The 18,597-nt window shown below is 32.0% G+C and overlaps 1 protein-coding gene across 1 annotated transcript in view; it reads right to left on the bottom strand.

Moving 5' to 3' along the window:
* BCKDHB (branched chain keto acid dehydrogenase E1 subunit beta) overlaps window positions 1–18,597 on the bottom strand; it is a 238,451-nt gene that overhangs the window by 169,988 nt on the left and 49,866 nt on the right. Inside the window, exons 4-6 of the mRNA XM_051997318.1 lie at window positions 12,218–12,351; window positions 11,050–11,205; window positions 9,305–9,413 (exon numbers count right to left, since the gene is read on the bottom strand). Of these exons, the coding sequence (XP_051853278.1) occupies window positions 9,305–9,413; window positions 11,050–11,205; window positions 12,218–12,351 (399 nt within the window). The remainder of the gene's footprint in view (window positions 1–9,304; window positions 9,414–11,049; window positions 11,206–12,217; window positions 12,352–18,597) is intronic.

Below are 18,597 nucleotides of genomic sequence, written 5' to 3'. Positions count from 1 at the left end.
AAATATAAAGGTATAATCTCTCATTAAGGAAATTCACCACCTATATTTGATTTTCTAAATATATCACTTCATTTTTTTGATTTCACTAAGATTAATTTACCTCAGGTGAATTGAGGAAATGATGCTGATATTTTGTGAAATAACTTCAAAAGTGATATTCAACTCCTTTTCATTTACTTAGTCCCCTTTCCCTTTGTCTCCACGATCCCATTGCTTACTAGCTAAACTAAGTTTCAGCATTCTGAATAACTTTGTTCTTCTGGGGAATTGCCCCAATTCTTCAAAAATGGTTCAGATTCCTTCTCCTCTTTCTCCACATCTGCCATCAAATTTTCCATACTCTCAATTCAGCTGATAAAGAAGTCATATAGTACAAATAGCAGAGGAGTCAAACATGTGGACTACATTAAGCCTACAACTAAGCCCATTAAAGTAACTGGGAAATATTCATCATAATAAAAATATAATAGAAGATAGATAATATTAATATGTGTTTTTTCTAAGTCATCATGTGATAGGGATGCTTATATTTTGTTAAGTGGTCAGTTCTATTTAACTTTGCAACCACTAGTGTAGAAAGTATTGAATTTGGAGTCAAGTCACCTGAGCTTAAATTCCACTTGACTAAACTAATTTACACAAAGGTATAAATGATTTATAAAGTTTTAATTTTCTGAAAGCTATTGCTTATCTTGGAGACAGCTTGTTAATCCAATGAAATGAATCTCTAATACTGAAATTTCAGTAAAACTGTAACAATTTAAGGAACCTATGAGACATTAGAATTTTCTAAGCATTGAGATCTTCCAGGCTTTCTAAGAGGGTCAAACATATACCAGATGCCTCAGAGATTTCCTTTGTTCTGAAATTTTGTTGATTGGCTTGATGCCAATGAGAAAGTCCCTCATAAAAATTCCTATAAGTACTTTGAAAATGAAACAGGAGAGAGTGCCACTTCTTCTAACTATATCTGGATGTACATGTTCATATAATATCATTTACATATAATATTATTTACATCTTTTTGAATGAATTTAATTCAATGGTTATTAGATGCATATTATATACAAGGTATTACGATATACTGCCATGATGACAAAAATAAAAGAGTTCCTATCTTCAAGGAACATGTATAAAAACAGATCACAAACACACATGTTTAAAAAAAAAAAAAAAAGAAGCAAATCAGAAGGAGGCAGACAGCAGGAGGTTGAACTGAACAGATTTTGAAAAAAGACAAAGATTGGGACAGTATTCTAACAAGTTGTCTGACCAAAAACAGACTGCTGAGTTTGGGGAAATAGCTAGTAAATTTGACTGGCAAGTAAAACTGATGCTTCCAAACACACCCTTACAAGAAAACATATGACCCTGGCAGTCTCTGGTCTAAAAAGCTACCCTATATCTAAACTAGTGGGGCCCTTTTCCTATTGAAGCAAACACTGAATCAGGAAGATAATAATTCAAATATAGCCTCAGACATTCACTAGCTGTGTGACCCTGGACAAGTCACCTGTATAAAAAGAGTATCAAAAGAGATATTAGTAGAGCACTTAGCACAGTGTTGGGCTTATGTTAGGCACAAATAAATTCTTTTTTTTTTTTCCCCTTCTTTCCTACTGATCTTAAATTTTGACTGCTGACCTACAGTTTTGGAGTGAATGAAACCAGCTACTGTAGTTTCTCATTGAAATTCTTGATCACTACCCAGTCTAGTGTAAACTTCAAGATTTTACCAGAAAAAGTATGTGGGATCAAGATGGAGAAATAAAGGAGTAGAAACAATCTGACTCCTGTTCAAGTAGCCACCTTGGCTAGAAATCCTTTGTCCTTCTTCATTCCCATTATTTTTCATTTCATTCCTTTTCATTTTCATTTCATTTCCTTTGAGATTCTAAACCTTTTATTCCTACAAATGAATTGTTATTTTATTTTACTCTATAAAATATCCGTGAGTTTAATTTGTATAGCAATAGCTGTAATTCTGCATTATTTTGATATGGGTAAACCATAAGTAATAAAGAACCCTCTATTTAAATCATTTTTTTTCTAAAAAAAATGTTTTGCAATATACATATTGCAATGTATAATCTTAAGTGGTTTTAGCCTGCTGACTTCTGGGTATTTTGTGCATTTTGCAATAATTTTGAATGAAATTTCCTTTTCTAGATATAATACTGATTTTTGTGCATTTATTTTGTATCTTGTTAACTCACTAAAACAATATTCTCACTTTCTTTGCTGTTTTTCTGGGATTTTCTAAGTAAATCCTCATATTGGCCTCAAACAGGGATAATTTTGTCTCTTCTTTGCCAATGCTCAAGCTTTTAATTTTTTTTCATTTAATGCTATCATTAGCATTTCTATAACTATGTCAAATAGAAGTGGGAAGATATTTACTTTTTGCTTATATTTATTGGAAAAGTTTCTAATGTTTCTCTGTAAACTAAGCCTCTGATTTTAGAACTTTAAAATCATGTTAAATATTACTCTTTCATGCCTGTGATATGTAGCATTTTTAATATGAATGAGTATTATACTTTCTCAAAGGCTTTTTCTCAATATATTATAACAGCAGTATATGAGGTATTTTTTAATATATCAACTGTTTTCCTGAAGCTGAATTATTCTTGCATCCCTGACACAAATACAAAGAATCATAGAAGTTGGGAGCAACCTTAGCAGACATTCAATCCAACCCATACACACAAGTCTAAGAAGACTCCTAGAAGGGGAAATCTACTACCTCTCAAAGCAAGTAGTTCCATTCAGGACTGAACTGTAAGGAAGCCTTTCTTGACATCAGATCTAAATTCCCCTCTTTGCATCTTCTAGCAATTGCTCCTGAATCTGTCCTTTGGGGCCAAACAAAACAAGTTTAATTCCTTTTCTACATGACAATTCTTCAAATTCTTGAACATAGCTATTATTGCTCCTGAGTCTTCTTTTCTCTAAGCTAAATATGTCCAGTTCCTTTAATGGATCCTCAAGTGTCATGAAATCAAGGTGCTTAATCATCCTGCTTGCCTTCCTCTGGAAATTCTCAACCTTGTCAATCCTTCCTAGCCTACAGCATCCAGAAATAACAGTATGATATTTGATTTTATACTGTTAAAGCAATCTTAGAACCAAAGTCCTGAGTTATTTGGAAGGAGAATACCTACATAAGAAAATTATCTCAACTGTTAATTACTATCAGTTAAGATGAATAAATGGAAAATGTAGTCAAAACAACTTGGAAGTTCTCAGCAGAACTATTAAAGAGTATTTGAAATGTACATCTTTTGTTTTTATTAAGTTTTCATTTTGAATATTATAAAACTAATAAGTAACTTGTTCCATTTTGGCTCATTTTTTTCTTTTATTAAATGTAATATTCCTGCTGTAATCTGTGAGGGACAGAGTAGAGAGTACATTATTAATCTCCTTGTTCCTGGAAGCTATGCCCTTGCTAATGCAGCCTCACATTGCATCAGCTTTTTTAGCTGCCATGTCATACTGTTTACTTAAATTGAACATACAGAGCATTTAAATAATTTCTTTTTTATCTAAAAAAAAATGTCTAGATCCTTTCTAGAAGTGTCTATCCAAGCCCCCTCAACTTTATGTTTGTGTAACTGATTTTGTTTTAACCAAAGTATAAGACTTACAATTAATCCTATTTAATCCTCTTATTAGATTTAGTTAGCAACTTCTCCTTCCTGTCAATCTTTTTAGATACCAACTAGTCATCAATTTTATTAACTATCTCTCTAACTTTTGTAGCATCTACCAATTTGAGTATACTTTTACCCAAGTCATTGATTTAAAAAAATATATTAAATGCACAGGCAGTGAGTGAAACCAAGAAAATTTATAACAATAACAAAAAAAAAGTGAGAACCACGGATAAAGAATGTTATCTACTCCCTGACAAAGAGGTGGTGGACTTCAGATAGAGAATGAGATATACATTTTTGAACATGGTTAATGTATAAAATAAAAGGCACAGGATTACAAAGGAATACAATTATAATGAAATAAAATTATCAAGTTTTTTTTTAATATTTTTGAAATAAGGTCACAAAACCCAAATTAAGAGCCCCTGATTTAATTCATTTCTATCTTCACAAGAAACACCTCTAAAATTCCATAATAATGAATAATATTTGAATATATTACAATAGTTTTCTAATTTGAATTTTTAAATTTCTACATCAATATTCATTAGTGATAATGAATTAGTGTTATCTTTCATTTATTTCTTCTTGGTTTAGATATTAAGAACCACACTTTTATAACAAAAACAAAAACAAAACAAAACAAAAACTTCCTGGTATAATATTTTACTTCTTCAGTTTTGAAAATAATATGTATGCATAGGTTGTGATTGCTTTTTGAACCTTTAAAAGAATTCTCCTACAAATCCATTTATACTAGAGGTACCCATTTTCTTCCCACCACCACCCCCACTTTGTTAGTTCTTTTATGGCTAGATCAAGTTAGTTTTCCAAGATTCTGTTATTTAGAATAACTACTTTACAACCTATTAACTAAGATATTTTATACTTTTATAGTATCCATTTCTTTGAAATTTTTGGTTTTCCTAACAAATAACTGCATAAGGTTAGGGTGATTTTTTTAAAATTTCTTCCCTGTTTTTTGTATTTTCCAAGATTATGTGTTAATCCAGCCATTCTGGAGAACAATTTGGAATTATGCTCAAAAAGGTATAAAACTGTGCATACCCTTTGTACTGTACTTATACCCCAAAGAAATACTAAAGAAGGGAAAGGGACCTGTATGTGCCAAAATGTTTGTGGCAGCCCTGTTTGTAGTGGCTAGAAACTGGAAAATGAATGGATGACCATTGATTGGAGAATGGTTGGGTAAATTGTGGTATATGAATGTTATGGAATATTATTTTTCTGTAAGAAATGACCAGCAGGATGAATACAGAGAGGCTTGGAGAGACTTACATGAACTGATGCTGAGTGAAATGAGCAGAACCAGGAGATCATTATATACCTCAACAATAATACTGTATGAAGATGTATTCTGATAGCAGTGGATTTCTTTGACAAAGAGATCTAACTTAGTTTCAATTGATCAAGGATGGACAGAAGCAGCTACACCCAAAGAAAGAACACTGGGAAATGAATGTAAACTGTTTGCATTATTGTTTTTCTTCCCGGGTTATTTTTTTACCTTCTGAATCCAATTCTTCCTGTGCAACAAGAGATCTGTTCAGTTCTGCACACATATAGTGTATCTAGCATATACAGTGACATATTCAACACATATAGGACTGCTTGCCATCTGGGGAAGGGGATAAAGAGAGGGAGGGGAAAAGTTGGAACAGAAGTGAGTACAAGGGATAATGTTGTAAAAACAATTACCCAGGCATGGGTTCTGTCAATAAAAAGTTATAAAAAAAAAAAAAGATTATGTGTTAAAAGCCAACATGATTATGACGTCTCTTTACATCTGTTGTCTGCCTAGTTTCAATTCCACAGAACAAGATGTCTTTCTCAAGATAAGCTTATATTCACCACCATGTGGCTAACTTCTTGATTGATATGACCTCCCTCAGGCTTCTTTCCAATCTGATTGGAGGGCTAGAGGGGAGAATACCAAACTCCTCTCAAAGTCTTCCTAGATAGAGAGCAGAAACTAGACTCTCACACCTCTCCACTTTGCCTGTCCTGCCTGGTTTCAAACAGGAGTCTTCAAACTACGGCTCGCGGTCCAGATGCAGTGGCTGAGGACAATTATTCCCCTCACCCAGAGCTATGAAGTTTCTTTATTTAAAGGCCCACAACACAAAGTTTTTGTTTTTACTATAGTCTGGTCCTCTAACAGTCTGAGGGACAATGAACTGGCCCCCTGTTTAAAAAGTTTGAGGACCCCTGCTAGAACATGATATCCTCACTTGCTGGATACCTCTGTGGCACTATTCGATCTCCCTGCCCTACTTTCCCTGCTGCTTTTTGTGTGCTGTGTTCACCTTTAAATTAAAAGCTTATCAAGGACAGGGATTATTTTTCCTTTTAAGAATTATATTCCCAGCATTTAACAAAGTACCTACATATATTAGGCACTTAATAAATGCTTATTGCATTAGATTGGAATGTAACATGAGCTTTCATTGTCAAACTTCTAGAAAAAGTTGTAGAAAATCACTGCCTCCACTTCTCATTCATATCTCTACCCTTTACAATGCAGTTTCCAATTTCATCACTCAACTGAAATTATTTTATTGAAAGTTACCAATTTTCTTAACTGAAAAATACCATGCATGACCTTTGGCCAGTCCCCATATTTCTTAACTTTCTGCAGTATCTCACACTAATGTCCACATTTTCTTCTTGGATACTTTATTTCTTCTTCTCTGGGTCAGGATACTGTTCTTTTGGTTTTTCCTCTGCCTTACTGCTACTTTAGAGTATACTTTTCTGATTCACTGTCCATATAATGTCTATTGTAGACACATAACAAAGCTCTACATTCTAAACTCAGTTCTCTTTTCCCTCTACTCTCTCATTAGATGACATCCTCACCTCCCTAACTTCTATACCTACATACATGGTCCTGGTCTCTCTCTTGTGTTCCAGCCCTGAATCTCTAACTAACTCCTAAACATTTCAAATTGGATAGTCCATAGATATGTCAAACTCAATATATCCAAATTGGGCTCATTTATCCACAGTCTCCTGAAGCCCAGTCTGCTTCTTGAATTTCCATATTTCTATCAAGGTCACTGCCATCCATTCAAGTTTTCAAACTCATTTTCATTATCTTTCATCCCACATATTTAATCAGTTGCCAACTTTTGTCATTTCTAATCAGATAGTCAATAAACGTGTATTAAGTACCTTCTAGGTATACAGCACCATGCTAAGCACTGAGGATACAAAGAAAGTAAAAGTCCCTGCTTTCAAATAGCTTACTATCTAATAAAGCAGAGAACATGCATATAACTATGCACAAATAAGCTATATACAAGAAAACTGGAAATAACAGAGTGAAGACACTAGAATTAAGAGGGATGACAAAAAGTTTCCTGGAGAAGATAGGATTTTAGCCAGGACATGAAGTAAACTTAAGGAATCCAGAAGGCAGAAGACAGAGAGCGTTCTTTGAATGAGAAATATTCAGTGAAAATGCCCAGAATATCAAGGAGGTCAATGTCACTTGAACCATATCCCTTCCCTTTCTTTTGACTCACATGCTTATAATCCTAGTTCAGGCCCTTATCACCTCTTTTCTGGACTAGTCTATCAACTTCATTACTCTCACCACTTTAATCCATCCTCCACAATGAACACCTATTAAATGTCTATTGTGGGTCAGACACTATGTACTAGGCACTGGGGATACAAAGAAAAAGGGAAACAATCATTTCTTTCAAGTTTGGTTTTTATTAGAGGTGAAATGCATGTATATTCATATATATACATATATATATATATTATATATAAAACATAGTATAAAACAAATACTATGTCTTTTTTATGGGTAGAACACTTGTATCTGAAGGATCAGGGAGGGTTTCATATAGAAGATGATACTTCCACTGACATTTGAAGGAACTTAGGATTCTAAGAGGGGAAGGTGGTGAGAGCATTCTAAACTTGGGAATCAGTCACTGAAAAGAGAAGTTGGAAGATGGTACATGAATAACAGAAGTGATGTACTCTGGTTGGACCACATAATATAGAAAAGTGACTAATATATATTGAAGCTGAAAAGGCAGATCAGAGTTGGAGTATGAAGGGCTTTAAAAGCCAAAGCTTATATTTGATTGTTTTTTTACTTATTCACTGATTGAATGATTGATGAATGTCATATAGGAGGACTTTAGAAATTTAGAGACATTACTTAAAATGCTTATAAAATCAAATCTATCTCCCCCCTCCAAAAAAAAAAATAATAATGACCTAAAAAAAAAGTCATTTTTCAACCAGAATCTTAAAAGTCCGTGGCCTCCTTTAAGAATCTTTTATCTACTTTTCAGGGCAACTAGGTAGGTCTTCCTGAATTCAAAAAGATGTGGGTTCAAGTTTGGTTTTAGATATTTGACATTTAGCAGTTGTATGACCCAGAAAGTCACTTAACCTCAACTGCCTTGCCCCCCCCAAAAAAATCTTCCAGCTAGTTTTCAGTGAAATATGCTATATTTCAGTGAAATATTCAATAAGCAACTTTTTTTAAAAGAATGTTTTTAGTATGGGTTTTTTTTCACTCAACAGTATTTTATTTTATTTTGATTATATGTAAAGATAGTTTTCAACATTCATTTTTATAAAATTTTTGAATTCCAAACTTTTCCCTTCCTTTTCTCCTCTCTACCCTCCCCAAGATAGTAAGCAAACCAATATATATTACATATATACAATTATATTAATAATATCTCTACATTAATCATGTTGTGAAAGAAAAAACCAGATCAGAAAAGAAAAAACACAAAAAGCAAAAAAAAAAAAAAAAAAGAGAAAATAGTTTGCTATGATCTGCATTCATACTTCATAGTTCTTTTGCTCTATGTGGATAGCATTTTCCAGCATGAGTCTTTTGGAATTCATAGTTCTTTTGCTGTATGTGGATAGCATTTTCCATCATGAATCTTAGAGCTAAATCTATTATAGTTTATTATCACATGATGTTGAATATACAACTTTAAGAGTTTTAAAATCATCTATTGATTTCCTTATGATTTATGGCAAAATTTAAAGTTTAATGAGTTACATCAATTTCATATGTGAATTTTTTATTTCTACTATTGAATATTCTTCAGGGAAGATTTGATGTATTCTATATCATCAAATAAAATTTTTAAATTTTGATTGCTTGAAAGAGAAATATTCAATCAGATAAAAAATTCTGTGATGTGGAACATTCTTATCTATTTAACACTAGAAATCATTTAAGTTCAATATTAGCTCATTTTACAAGTAAGGAAATTAAGGCACAGAAAAGTTAAATGATATGACATGAGTCACAGTGCTAATTAGTGGCAAAACAGACAGGAAGTACCACCAGACTCCCAGATTTTTGTTCTTTCCACTACACTTTGCTGCCTCTGGGAAAATTCTGGTGATTCACTGGCAGAATTATGAGGTTAAAAAAAATTCAAAAATGACTCATTAGCTCTTACCTAAATTATTAGGAAAGGCTGTATTTGTTCGGACAAAGCAGAAGGTTCCCTTGATGGGAAATATAAAATCAAGGCTAATGATGAAAAACCATCATTCAAAGTTTGCAAAATAATATATAACAAACATCTCATATACATATAATAGGAAAAAACAGAAAAACATTTTACCTGCTGCCCTGTAAAGGATTTTAGGTTCAAAAAATATACAAGGATTTTTGTCTTCTATGCATGACAATAGTAGTCCCTTGGCTTGGAAAGGACTTCTAGGTACAACTATCTGCCAATTAAAAAAAGAAAAAAAAACTTTTAAACCAATTTAGGAGCTGTCATATACCAGTTAAATTAAACTTTTAGAAAGGAATGCTCTTCTAAAAGAATTGCATCTGTAGATTAAAAAGAATATTAAATTCAGTTTAAATTAACTAGCACTTATTTTAAATCCCACCCAATATTATAAACCCAAATAATGCATTTAAAAAAAAACAGGTATGGAAGTGCATTTTTCCCCAATCAAGTTCATTTGTGATACTTAGAATCATGATATAGACAAATTCAAACATATCCAACAATATTCAATAGCAGAACCAGGATAAGACCTAAAACTTCCCTGTTCACAATGTGTTCCCCTCGGTAAAGCATGTTACACTTACTTTATAGTGTGTCAAGTGTGTGATACTTTACAATCTGAGTCTAATTTTTTAACAATTTTAACAATTAAGTAAAACAGGCATATATATACATCCTAATGAACTCAAATTTAGAAGGCATAAGTCAAATAGCTGTGTTTCAAGACAAAACAAATAATTGTGTTTCAAGAGAAAACAATTGATAGAGAATTCATTCAAATTAAGTTTGCAAATGATTGAGATAATATTTAGAAGAATCTTTGCTTTTCTAGCTTTTCTCATAAACTATTGTTTCCAAATTATGCTAATAGTACATCCATTATGTTAATAATAATGTGTTAATAATAGATCTCTTATAACAAGTCTGACATACCACAAAATCCAAAGAAGAGAATGAGATATTAATTTGATGGGAAGAAAACAATTTCTGAGTTACTTCAAAACTAACTACCCAGAAATGCATTTTCTGAATTTAACTGAAAATTTCACCTAGGAAACTGAGCACTCTTTTCATTCCCTCTAAAATTAAAAAAAGAAAGCATATTTGAACAAAAGTTTTGCCTAATCAAATTTAGGGCTTAAACATTTTATTAGTACAAGGATGATGAGGCTCCTATTTTTCTAGTATAATTAGTACTACTGATTTCCAGTCATTAAGTTCTGGGTAAAACCAGAGTAAAATAATTAACTTAATCCTAACCCTCCTAATCAACTCTGCTCTAGCAACATTCGTAGTTCTCATCACTTTCTGATTACCACAACTCTACCTATACCTAGAAAAATCTAGCCTATTCTAAGATCACACGAGTAAGGAATTATTACAGAAAAGAAATAATTTCTGCCTGAAGATGCCTTGTGACAATTGGTCTGGATCCCTTCCTTTGACATCATCACATTATACCATAATGTTATCCCTTTAGTTAAGACTATAAGCTCTTTGTATCATTTGCTACTTTAGTAGTTCCAAAGTCTAGCCTTTAACCTATAAGGCACCTAACAACAATCTGTGGAATTATACTAGGGAGGAAAGAAAGTAAGGTTTTTTTTTTTTAGCTTATTCTTTCAGCTTTATGAAAATTATGACATCCTTAAGCTAATGCTGTTTCAGGTGGTGTTTCCTTTAAAAAAAATTGAGGTCTCAGTCTAATAAAAGCAACTAAATTAATATTAAGTCCAAGACCTCCTGTTCCATCCTCCTTTTGATGAGCATAAAAACTACTTTCAATTAACAGAATTTAGAGTAAGAAAAATCACATAGTAATCACACAGTCAATGTGGTAACTTTACCTTTATTCCTGGACAGTGAGCAAAAAAGGCCTCAGGACACTGAGAATGATAAAGTGCCCCATGCCCCACACAACCCCAAGGGGCTCTTATTGTAAGGCCTCCACAATTAAAGAGATCTCCAGAACGATAACGATATTTGGCTGCTTCGTTAACAATCTGAAAAGGAAAACATGCTAAAATAAGTCATCAGTGACCCACTGTTACATATATTTTGCTCAAATAAACTTGTCAGAGCCTTCAAATATCACATTCATCACTTAGTCAGCCTGGGTCTAAGCAGACAGAAAATACTCGGTCCATCATTGAGTACATACATCAAAGACTTTCTAGCAGATAAGACCTGTCATAATCCTGGGTCATTTCTTGCCACAAATAAAAGAAGATCTGAGTTTCATTTTAATGCACAATGATAGACATAAACAGTGCCTGTTATCAATGCACTTCTTATGAGTGAAAAGTAAATTCAACGACATTATCTAGCATTTGAGTAATTTGAGATTGAGTAAAGAAATAAATCAATCACATTGCAAGAATGAAAATCAATTCATGACTTATCCAAGTGGTACTTCAAAATTCAAAGACACTTCAAAGGGCATCTACTCAAACCTATGTCAGAAGAGGAATCTATTCTTTAAATTTCTTTTGAAATTACATGTGGTCATCCAGACTCTGCTTGAAAACTTCTAGTGATGTGGCATTATTATCCCTCATCAGTTCATTCCATTAAACAGCTCTAAATGTTAGGAAGTTATTCTTAATCCAGCCAATATCTGTTTCTTTGCAACTTCCATTCATTACTTTTAATACTGACTTCTGGAGGGCAAGCAAAAATAATAAGTCTAACCCATAAGCAAACAAAAAGAATGAGAGGAAGGCCTCTAAAATACTAGATTTTCTCTAATTAGGATTTATGGTAAAACACAAGTGAGAGGCCATAAGAAAGATGAGATATATTGGGGTTTTAATATGTGCCAGTAAAAAAAGTACTCGAACCTTCATAGACCATCCCAAAGAAAAGTAATACTAAGTTCTCTAAGTACTCTAACAAATGTTTAAGTGGTCCCTAATTGAATAAAGCATTACAATTATTCCTTTATTTAAAGGAATTTTAAAATTTGAAGGCTACCACTATTTAGACTTTATTAACAAAATAAAAAATTATACTTACCTGATCAAAGGCAGGGAAGATATAATCTGCAAACTGAATTTCTGCAATGGCAGTAGCTCCATTAACCGCAATTCCAATACCAAATCCAACAATTCCTTGTTCACACAATGGAGTATTAAAAACTCTGTCTTTACCTTTTAAAAAATAAGTCATTTTTAATATGCCAAAGTTGAGGTTTCTCTGCAATTCAAGACACAATATGTTTGAAATTCAGTAAAGTTTACTAAAAAGTTCAATTATACAGACTTTCATTCATTCATAACTCTATGATGTCTTTGAGCTTCAATGTCTTCCTACATAAAAAGGAGATGACCTTATATATGCTATATTACTTCATAGAATGATTTTAAGGAAAATGTTTTGTAAAGCAATTGATTAAAAATCATTAGTAAGCACAATACAAATATATGTGTGTATATGTATACATATGTGTATATATGTACATGTGTGTATATATTTATATATATATCCACACAAATAAATTTGCTTTCTCAGTGGCAAGAGGTAGATGGAAGGAAAAAAAATATGGACCTGATAATAAAATAAAATTTTAATTTTTTTAAAAGAAAAATACATATTTTTTCCACTCCTAGAACTCTTTATGTGCATGTGTGTATATATATATATATGCATATATACACATGTATGTATAGGTATGTATCTAAATATATGTATTGCTATTATTATAATAATAATATTTTTTAAAATAACTCAGTCACTTAATGTTTATTAAGTGCCTACTATATGCCAATCACTATGGTAAGCAGAGGGGGACAACAAAATAAAAATTGATATTGTCTCCATTTTTTGAAACCGATTTTATTCTGCATCATTGCCAGCATTTTGTCACACCTGAGCTTTAGGAAAATCATTTTGGTGACTGAATGGAGAAAGATTAGGGAGACCAACAGGCTACTGTAGTAGTCCATATAAGGTGAGGGCTGCATCAGAGTGCTGGCAATATTAGAGGAGAAAAGAGGGGTTATTTGAAAGATATTACAAAAATAAATTAATAGGCCTTTGCAACAGATTGGATATGGGCAGATGAGAGGTGAGAGATAACAAAAAAGTAAAAAATGGTACCTAAGTTGATTATCTGAGGAACTAAGAGGATGAAGTTCTCTCTATTAATAGGAAGTTAGGAGGTCTACCTCAAATATTGGGTAAAAGATGAATCCCTAGTCTATATGAGACATGCTGTAGTAGGTAGGTGTAGGATAGGAGAAAAAAAACAGAAAAGAATATCCCAAAAATCTAAAGAAGAGAATATCAAGAAGAGGGTAATTTATAGTATAAACACTATTTTACTTCCTCAACCGAGGATATCAAATCATTTGTCAATATATATCACTTCTACCTTCATAAACTCTCTCATATACCCCTTTTTCTCCTATAATGAAATCACCCTGATGTTGGTCATTATATTGCTCTATGCTTAGACTATTACAAGATCTTGCTGACTGGTCTCTTTTCCTTGAAGGATCGGTTATCCCCAATCCAATCCAATCCATCTTTCTAAAGAGTAGGCCTAATTGACAATATCATTCATCTGACTATATCACTCACTCAAGATACATACACACACACACACACACACACACCTCATCCAATCAAAACTCTTCATAACATAGCCTCTTTCTACTTTTCCAGTCTTCATATGACTTACATATTATCCATCTTGCTGGACTTCAGGAGACTGAAAAAGATACATTTTTGCACTTGGTCAAAATGGGAACCTGCAAAGTAGTGACTTTTTTTTTAATTACTTTTTTTTCCACACTTAAATAAATAATAATTTAGTTTAAATAAAATTTTAATTGTCTTAATTTCAGAAGAGGCACTTTCATTTTGATTGGGTAAGTACATATGTATATTACCAACAGATGAAAATGTTGAATTTTTTTTCTATATTTTCTATATTTCTCAAGCTTTTTATTCTCTGTCTCTTTGACGACAAAGATAGTTTCATTTTGTCTTTAAAGTTCCAGAACCTAACATAGTTCCAAGCATATAATAAGTACTTAAAAAATGCTTGTTCATTATTTAATTTATAGACATTGACAAAAAGCTTGAACTCTAATGTTCTAGTTGGGAAATTTTCAGCAAAAGCACCCTATTCACAACCAAAATCATTCAATTAAAATAACTTATCTCAGCCAACAATGAAATGTTTTGAGATCAAGCTTATGTAATTGTTTTAAGTTATTTTTTTACTTTCATGAATGTGTTTGACCATTATTTTCAAAACTGCAAAACTCATGAAAAATCTTTGAATGATTTTACTATAAAATTTTATCACATATTTTGTCTATAGATGATATTGTAAATTATAAGAGAAGCATTTTAATATTTATAACAAAATGATTATTGTTTCTACTTTTTATAAAAAGAAATAGCAGAAATTTCCCTAACCCTTCTCTTTTTGTATTACAGAAAGTACTGAAGAATGAGAATGAAAGAAAGCATGGAGGTGGGGATAGAGGAAGGGAAGAAAGATCTAATAGATGGTATCATATTACCAGATGAAACTACAACTACAAAAAGCACCACAATTAAATGGGACAGAACTCTTTGGAAGTCCAGAGGAAACATGAGTAATTTTTTGGAGAAGTTGCATCTTAAATAACTTGCAACACTGTGGTTATTATTGATAAATTTTACACGATATAACTCTGAGAGTGTATATCTTTCTTCACAGTCAAACTACTGCCCATCAGAAGAAGAATAAGTTTGATAATTGTCTCCCTCAAGTACCAGTATACAACCATAAGGGGAAAACCATAGACCTCTGCCCAGATCTAAACCATTGTTCATTCCAGCAGTGATTATCAAAACAATTAGCTGATAAATGTGGAGGACAGAACTCTGGTGAAATATACTTGAAAGAAGGGGTTAACTCCAATGGTTATCTAATTTAGCCTGTGAGTTCTCAAGTGCAGTGAGGTGTTAAACTCAGTGGAATTAAGATAATGGTTATCTAGTTTTACACCTATACTTAGTACTTAATATAGTTCTAAAGAATGACACCTATTCTACAAGATTGACATTTATGATGATGTAATTATAATAGAGTATATAAGAGTCAACAAAGACTGGATTAGAGACATTCCATCTTTGATCAGGCTCCTGGTGGCTCTCTTGCTTCCTGCACTTTAACAAAGAGGACTTGACCAGCCTGCGTTTCTCCATTGAGACCAAGGCCAATCTGAAGGCCTTCAGAAATCTAGCTGAGCCCCAGGAAAAGAGATAGACTGTGAATAGATAGACCATCTATTAGATCTTTCTTCCCTTCCTCTATCCCCACTTCCATGCTTTCTTTCATTCTCATTCTTCAGTACTTTCTGTAATACAAAAGGAGAAGGGTTAGGGAAATTTCTGCTATTTCTTGTTATAAAAAGTAGAAACAATAATCATTTTATCTCCTTATCTCAGGGATTTTATCCCTGGCTATTCTCATGGTGATTCCTCTGCTGAGACCAAGGCTGATCTCAAAAAAAAAAAAAAAAAAAAAAAAAATGCCTCAACTGATAGAATGGGGTAGATAAGAAAGGAGGAGAAAAAATGAATGAGATAATAATTAGTGGCTGATGAAAGGATTTAAAAAAAAAAGATACTGAACAGTTGACAAAATAAACATGAAAGCTGGATCATCAATTGACAAAACTCAGTAGGATAATAACTGCTACCTCCTGCAAATTCTATCCATTGTTCCTAGTTCTGCACTCTGGGGACAAAATGAATAAAACCAATTCATCTTCCATATATTCTTCTCCAGATTAAACAATTTCCATCTCTTCAAGTGATCCACACATGGAATAACATCTAGTCCTCTGTCAATTCCAGTTACTTTCCTTTTAAAATGCTCTAGAATGTCAATGTACTTTCTGAAACATGATACCCATAAAAGAGAACACAGTATGCCAGCTATTCGCTTTATAATAAAGACAAAACAATTCAATTCTTGAAGTTTGGATCAACAATCCACAGGGACTAGAATTGTTATAAAAGAAAGAGAAGGTTTTTTCCTTGGGTTATTTATCTAGTGGTTGATAAAAACGTTCCTTTTCTAGCTAAGCCTAAAAATTCCACAAGTGGAACTAATATCAACAGCACTACTTGTTTTTGTAGAGACTAAAGACAGAAGAGATTATTGAATTATTTGCTCAAAAAACTTAGGATAGGGAGAAGTTAAGAACTGGAATTCTGTAAATAAGCTGATGTTATATGATAAGTTATCACATAACATATAATAAGTTATAGGATAAGAGGGGAAAAGTTTTTTCCCCATAATTTTCTATAACTGAAAAATCAGAAGAAAAGCACACAGAAATGATTGTGTTAATAAAGCAAAAAGAAATAAGAAAGAAAAAAAATAATAGACCAAAGAAAATAGTTTACATTGTCAGTTTAGTTAATCAAGGAGGAAAAAATTATGCATATTTTAGGGACTTAAACTTTAAAATACCAGAATTCAGTTCTGAGGTTCAAAATAAGTTCCAGAAAGATTTTTAAAGTAAACAACTATATAAGTATATTAGCTTTATAATTAATTTTAAAACTAGGGTATATTTTTTTTTCAAAGAAATACAGCAAAACTATGAAAAAGGAAACTTTACCTACTTCCATATAGCATCCCAATACCGAAGAGCCTCATCTAGTTTGGGGAATCAAGGAAGAAAAAAGAGGGGAGCTAATTAATTCAAGGAATAAGAAACCTATGAATTTGAATAAAGTGATAAAAGTATTTCCTATAGATTTATCAAGTTCAATATTAAGGATAATCAAATTGAGAGTAGAGAAAGGTGGAAAATTATTAGCTTAATTTATGCTGCTCTTTTCCAAATTTCTTTTTATTAACCTATGTCCTTCTAAGATTAGAAGAGACATAGAACAATGAAAATGGATGGAGCATGCCGGTAAATTTCTTTAGTCTTTGAAAAAAAAAATTGTGAAGGCAGAGGAAAATATACTATATAATGAAGATTTAAGGAAAAGATGTAATCATGCCATCTTTTGGCCATTTTGATCATCTTTTGTAATTTTTTAAAGAAGAGAAATAAGATTGGAAAACTTTTCATTATTGTCAACAGTGCCTGCTGACAATATTTAATGCTATTTCATGCCAAATGTCAAAATAAAACCCAATATCCCAACTTTTTGTCAACAGAAAGGAGAAATAAAGAGACTCAAGATAATTGGCACATTCCATCCTTTTCATGACTGAAAAATCAAAGAAATAGAAAAAAGGCAAAGAAACAATTTTTAATTTTTAAAGGAAAGAACCAATTACATCCTAGAGGATTAAGGAGAACAGTAAGCACATAAATCTCTATAAAGAAACATCAAATTAGAACTTGTATTTAGTTTTGAATTAGAGTTTTTTTATTGTTCAAGAGTCTTTATAAATTCAATATTAATTGAATTTAAATGTTATTTTCCTATAAATAATTCTAAAAATATAGGTTTTCCTATCCAGAATTTGAGTTGTTCTTTTGTAAATTCATAGCACTAAATTGTGAATATGTGTCATCACTCTGTGCTAATTTTACATACCTACTGCTAAAAGATAAAGAGAAAACTATAGCTAAATTAAGCACTACAGTAAAGTAGAATACAAACTGAAATTTAATGTCAATATAACTAACTGGTGAGAGGTGTGGGGAAGGGAGGAATGAAATAGTCCAAAATGCAAGTCACACATGTAAAATTAGATCACTTTGACTTTATTATTATTTTGAGCACAATTACTTTTTCTGTCCTTTCCTCCTGATTCTTGTCCTGCTGTTTTAATGAAACTCTTAGTCATCTAAACATTTTAACTGATTCTCTTGGATTTTTTCCAAATCTATATATATGCACACAGGCAGTCACTAAAACTAATGTGGATACATTATCACTTAGGTTTTATCCTAGCTAAATTTGCAGAAAAAGATATAATTAACAATGAGAAAAATATGGTATTCTTACTTCTAATCATGAACTGTCTAAATAATATTGTGATTTTTAGTTTTTAAAGTTTATCAACACAGTACATAAAATGAAAAACATCTTTTAAAACTGAATTTCAAATTACAAAGAAATATAGGCAGACCATTACTCTTCCTTAAAATCAGTACAGACGGATATGCTATGCTTTCCAACACCTAAGAATCAATATCATGAAAATTATAATAAAAAACAAATATCTAATATCAAGATTTACTTGGAGGTTTTTCCAAATAGTATACAGGTAAAACAAGAATGACAACATTCTCTATTACTGACACAATATTAGAAATGCTAGCTACAGGGGAAGGGGAGAGAAAGCAACAGAAAAGCAAAGTTACACAAATAATGCAATGACTTACTCAGAAAACCCAAAAGAATCGGCTAAAAATGTT

Source organism: Antechinus flavipes, chromosome 4, assembly GCF_016432865.1.
Source record: "Antechinus flavipes isolate AdamAnt ecotype Samford, QLD, Australia chromosome 4, AdamAnt_v2, whole genome shotgun sequence".
Taxonomy (NCBI): Eukaryota; Metazoa; Chordata; class Mammalia; order Dasyuromorphia; family Dasyuridae; genus Antechinus; species Antechinus flavipes.
The sequence above is the reverse complement of the archived record's forward strand: the minus strand, read 5'-3'. Positions and strand labels throughout refer to the sequence as shown.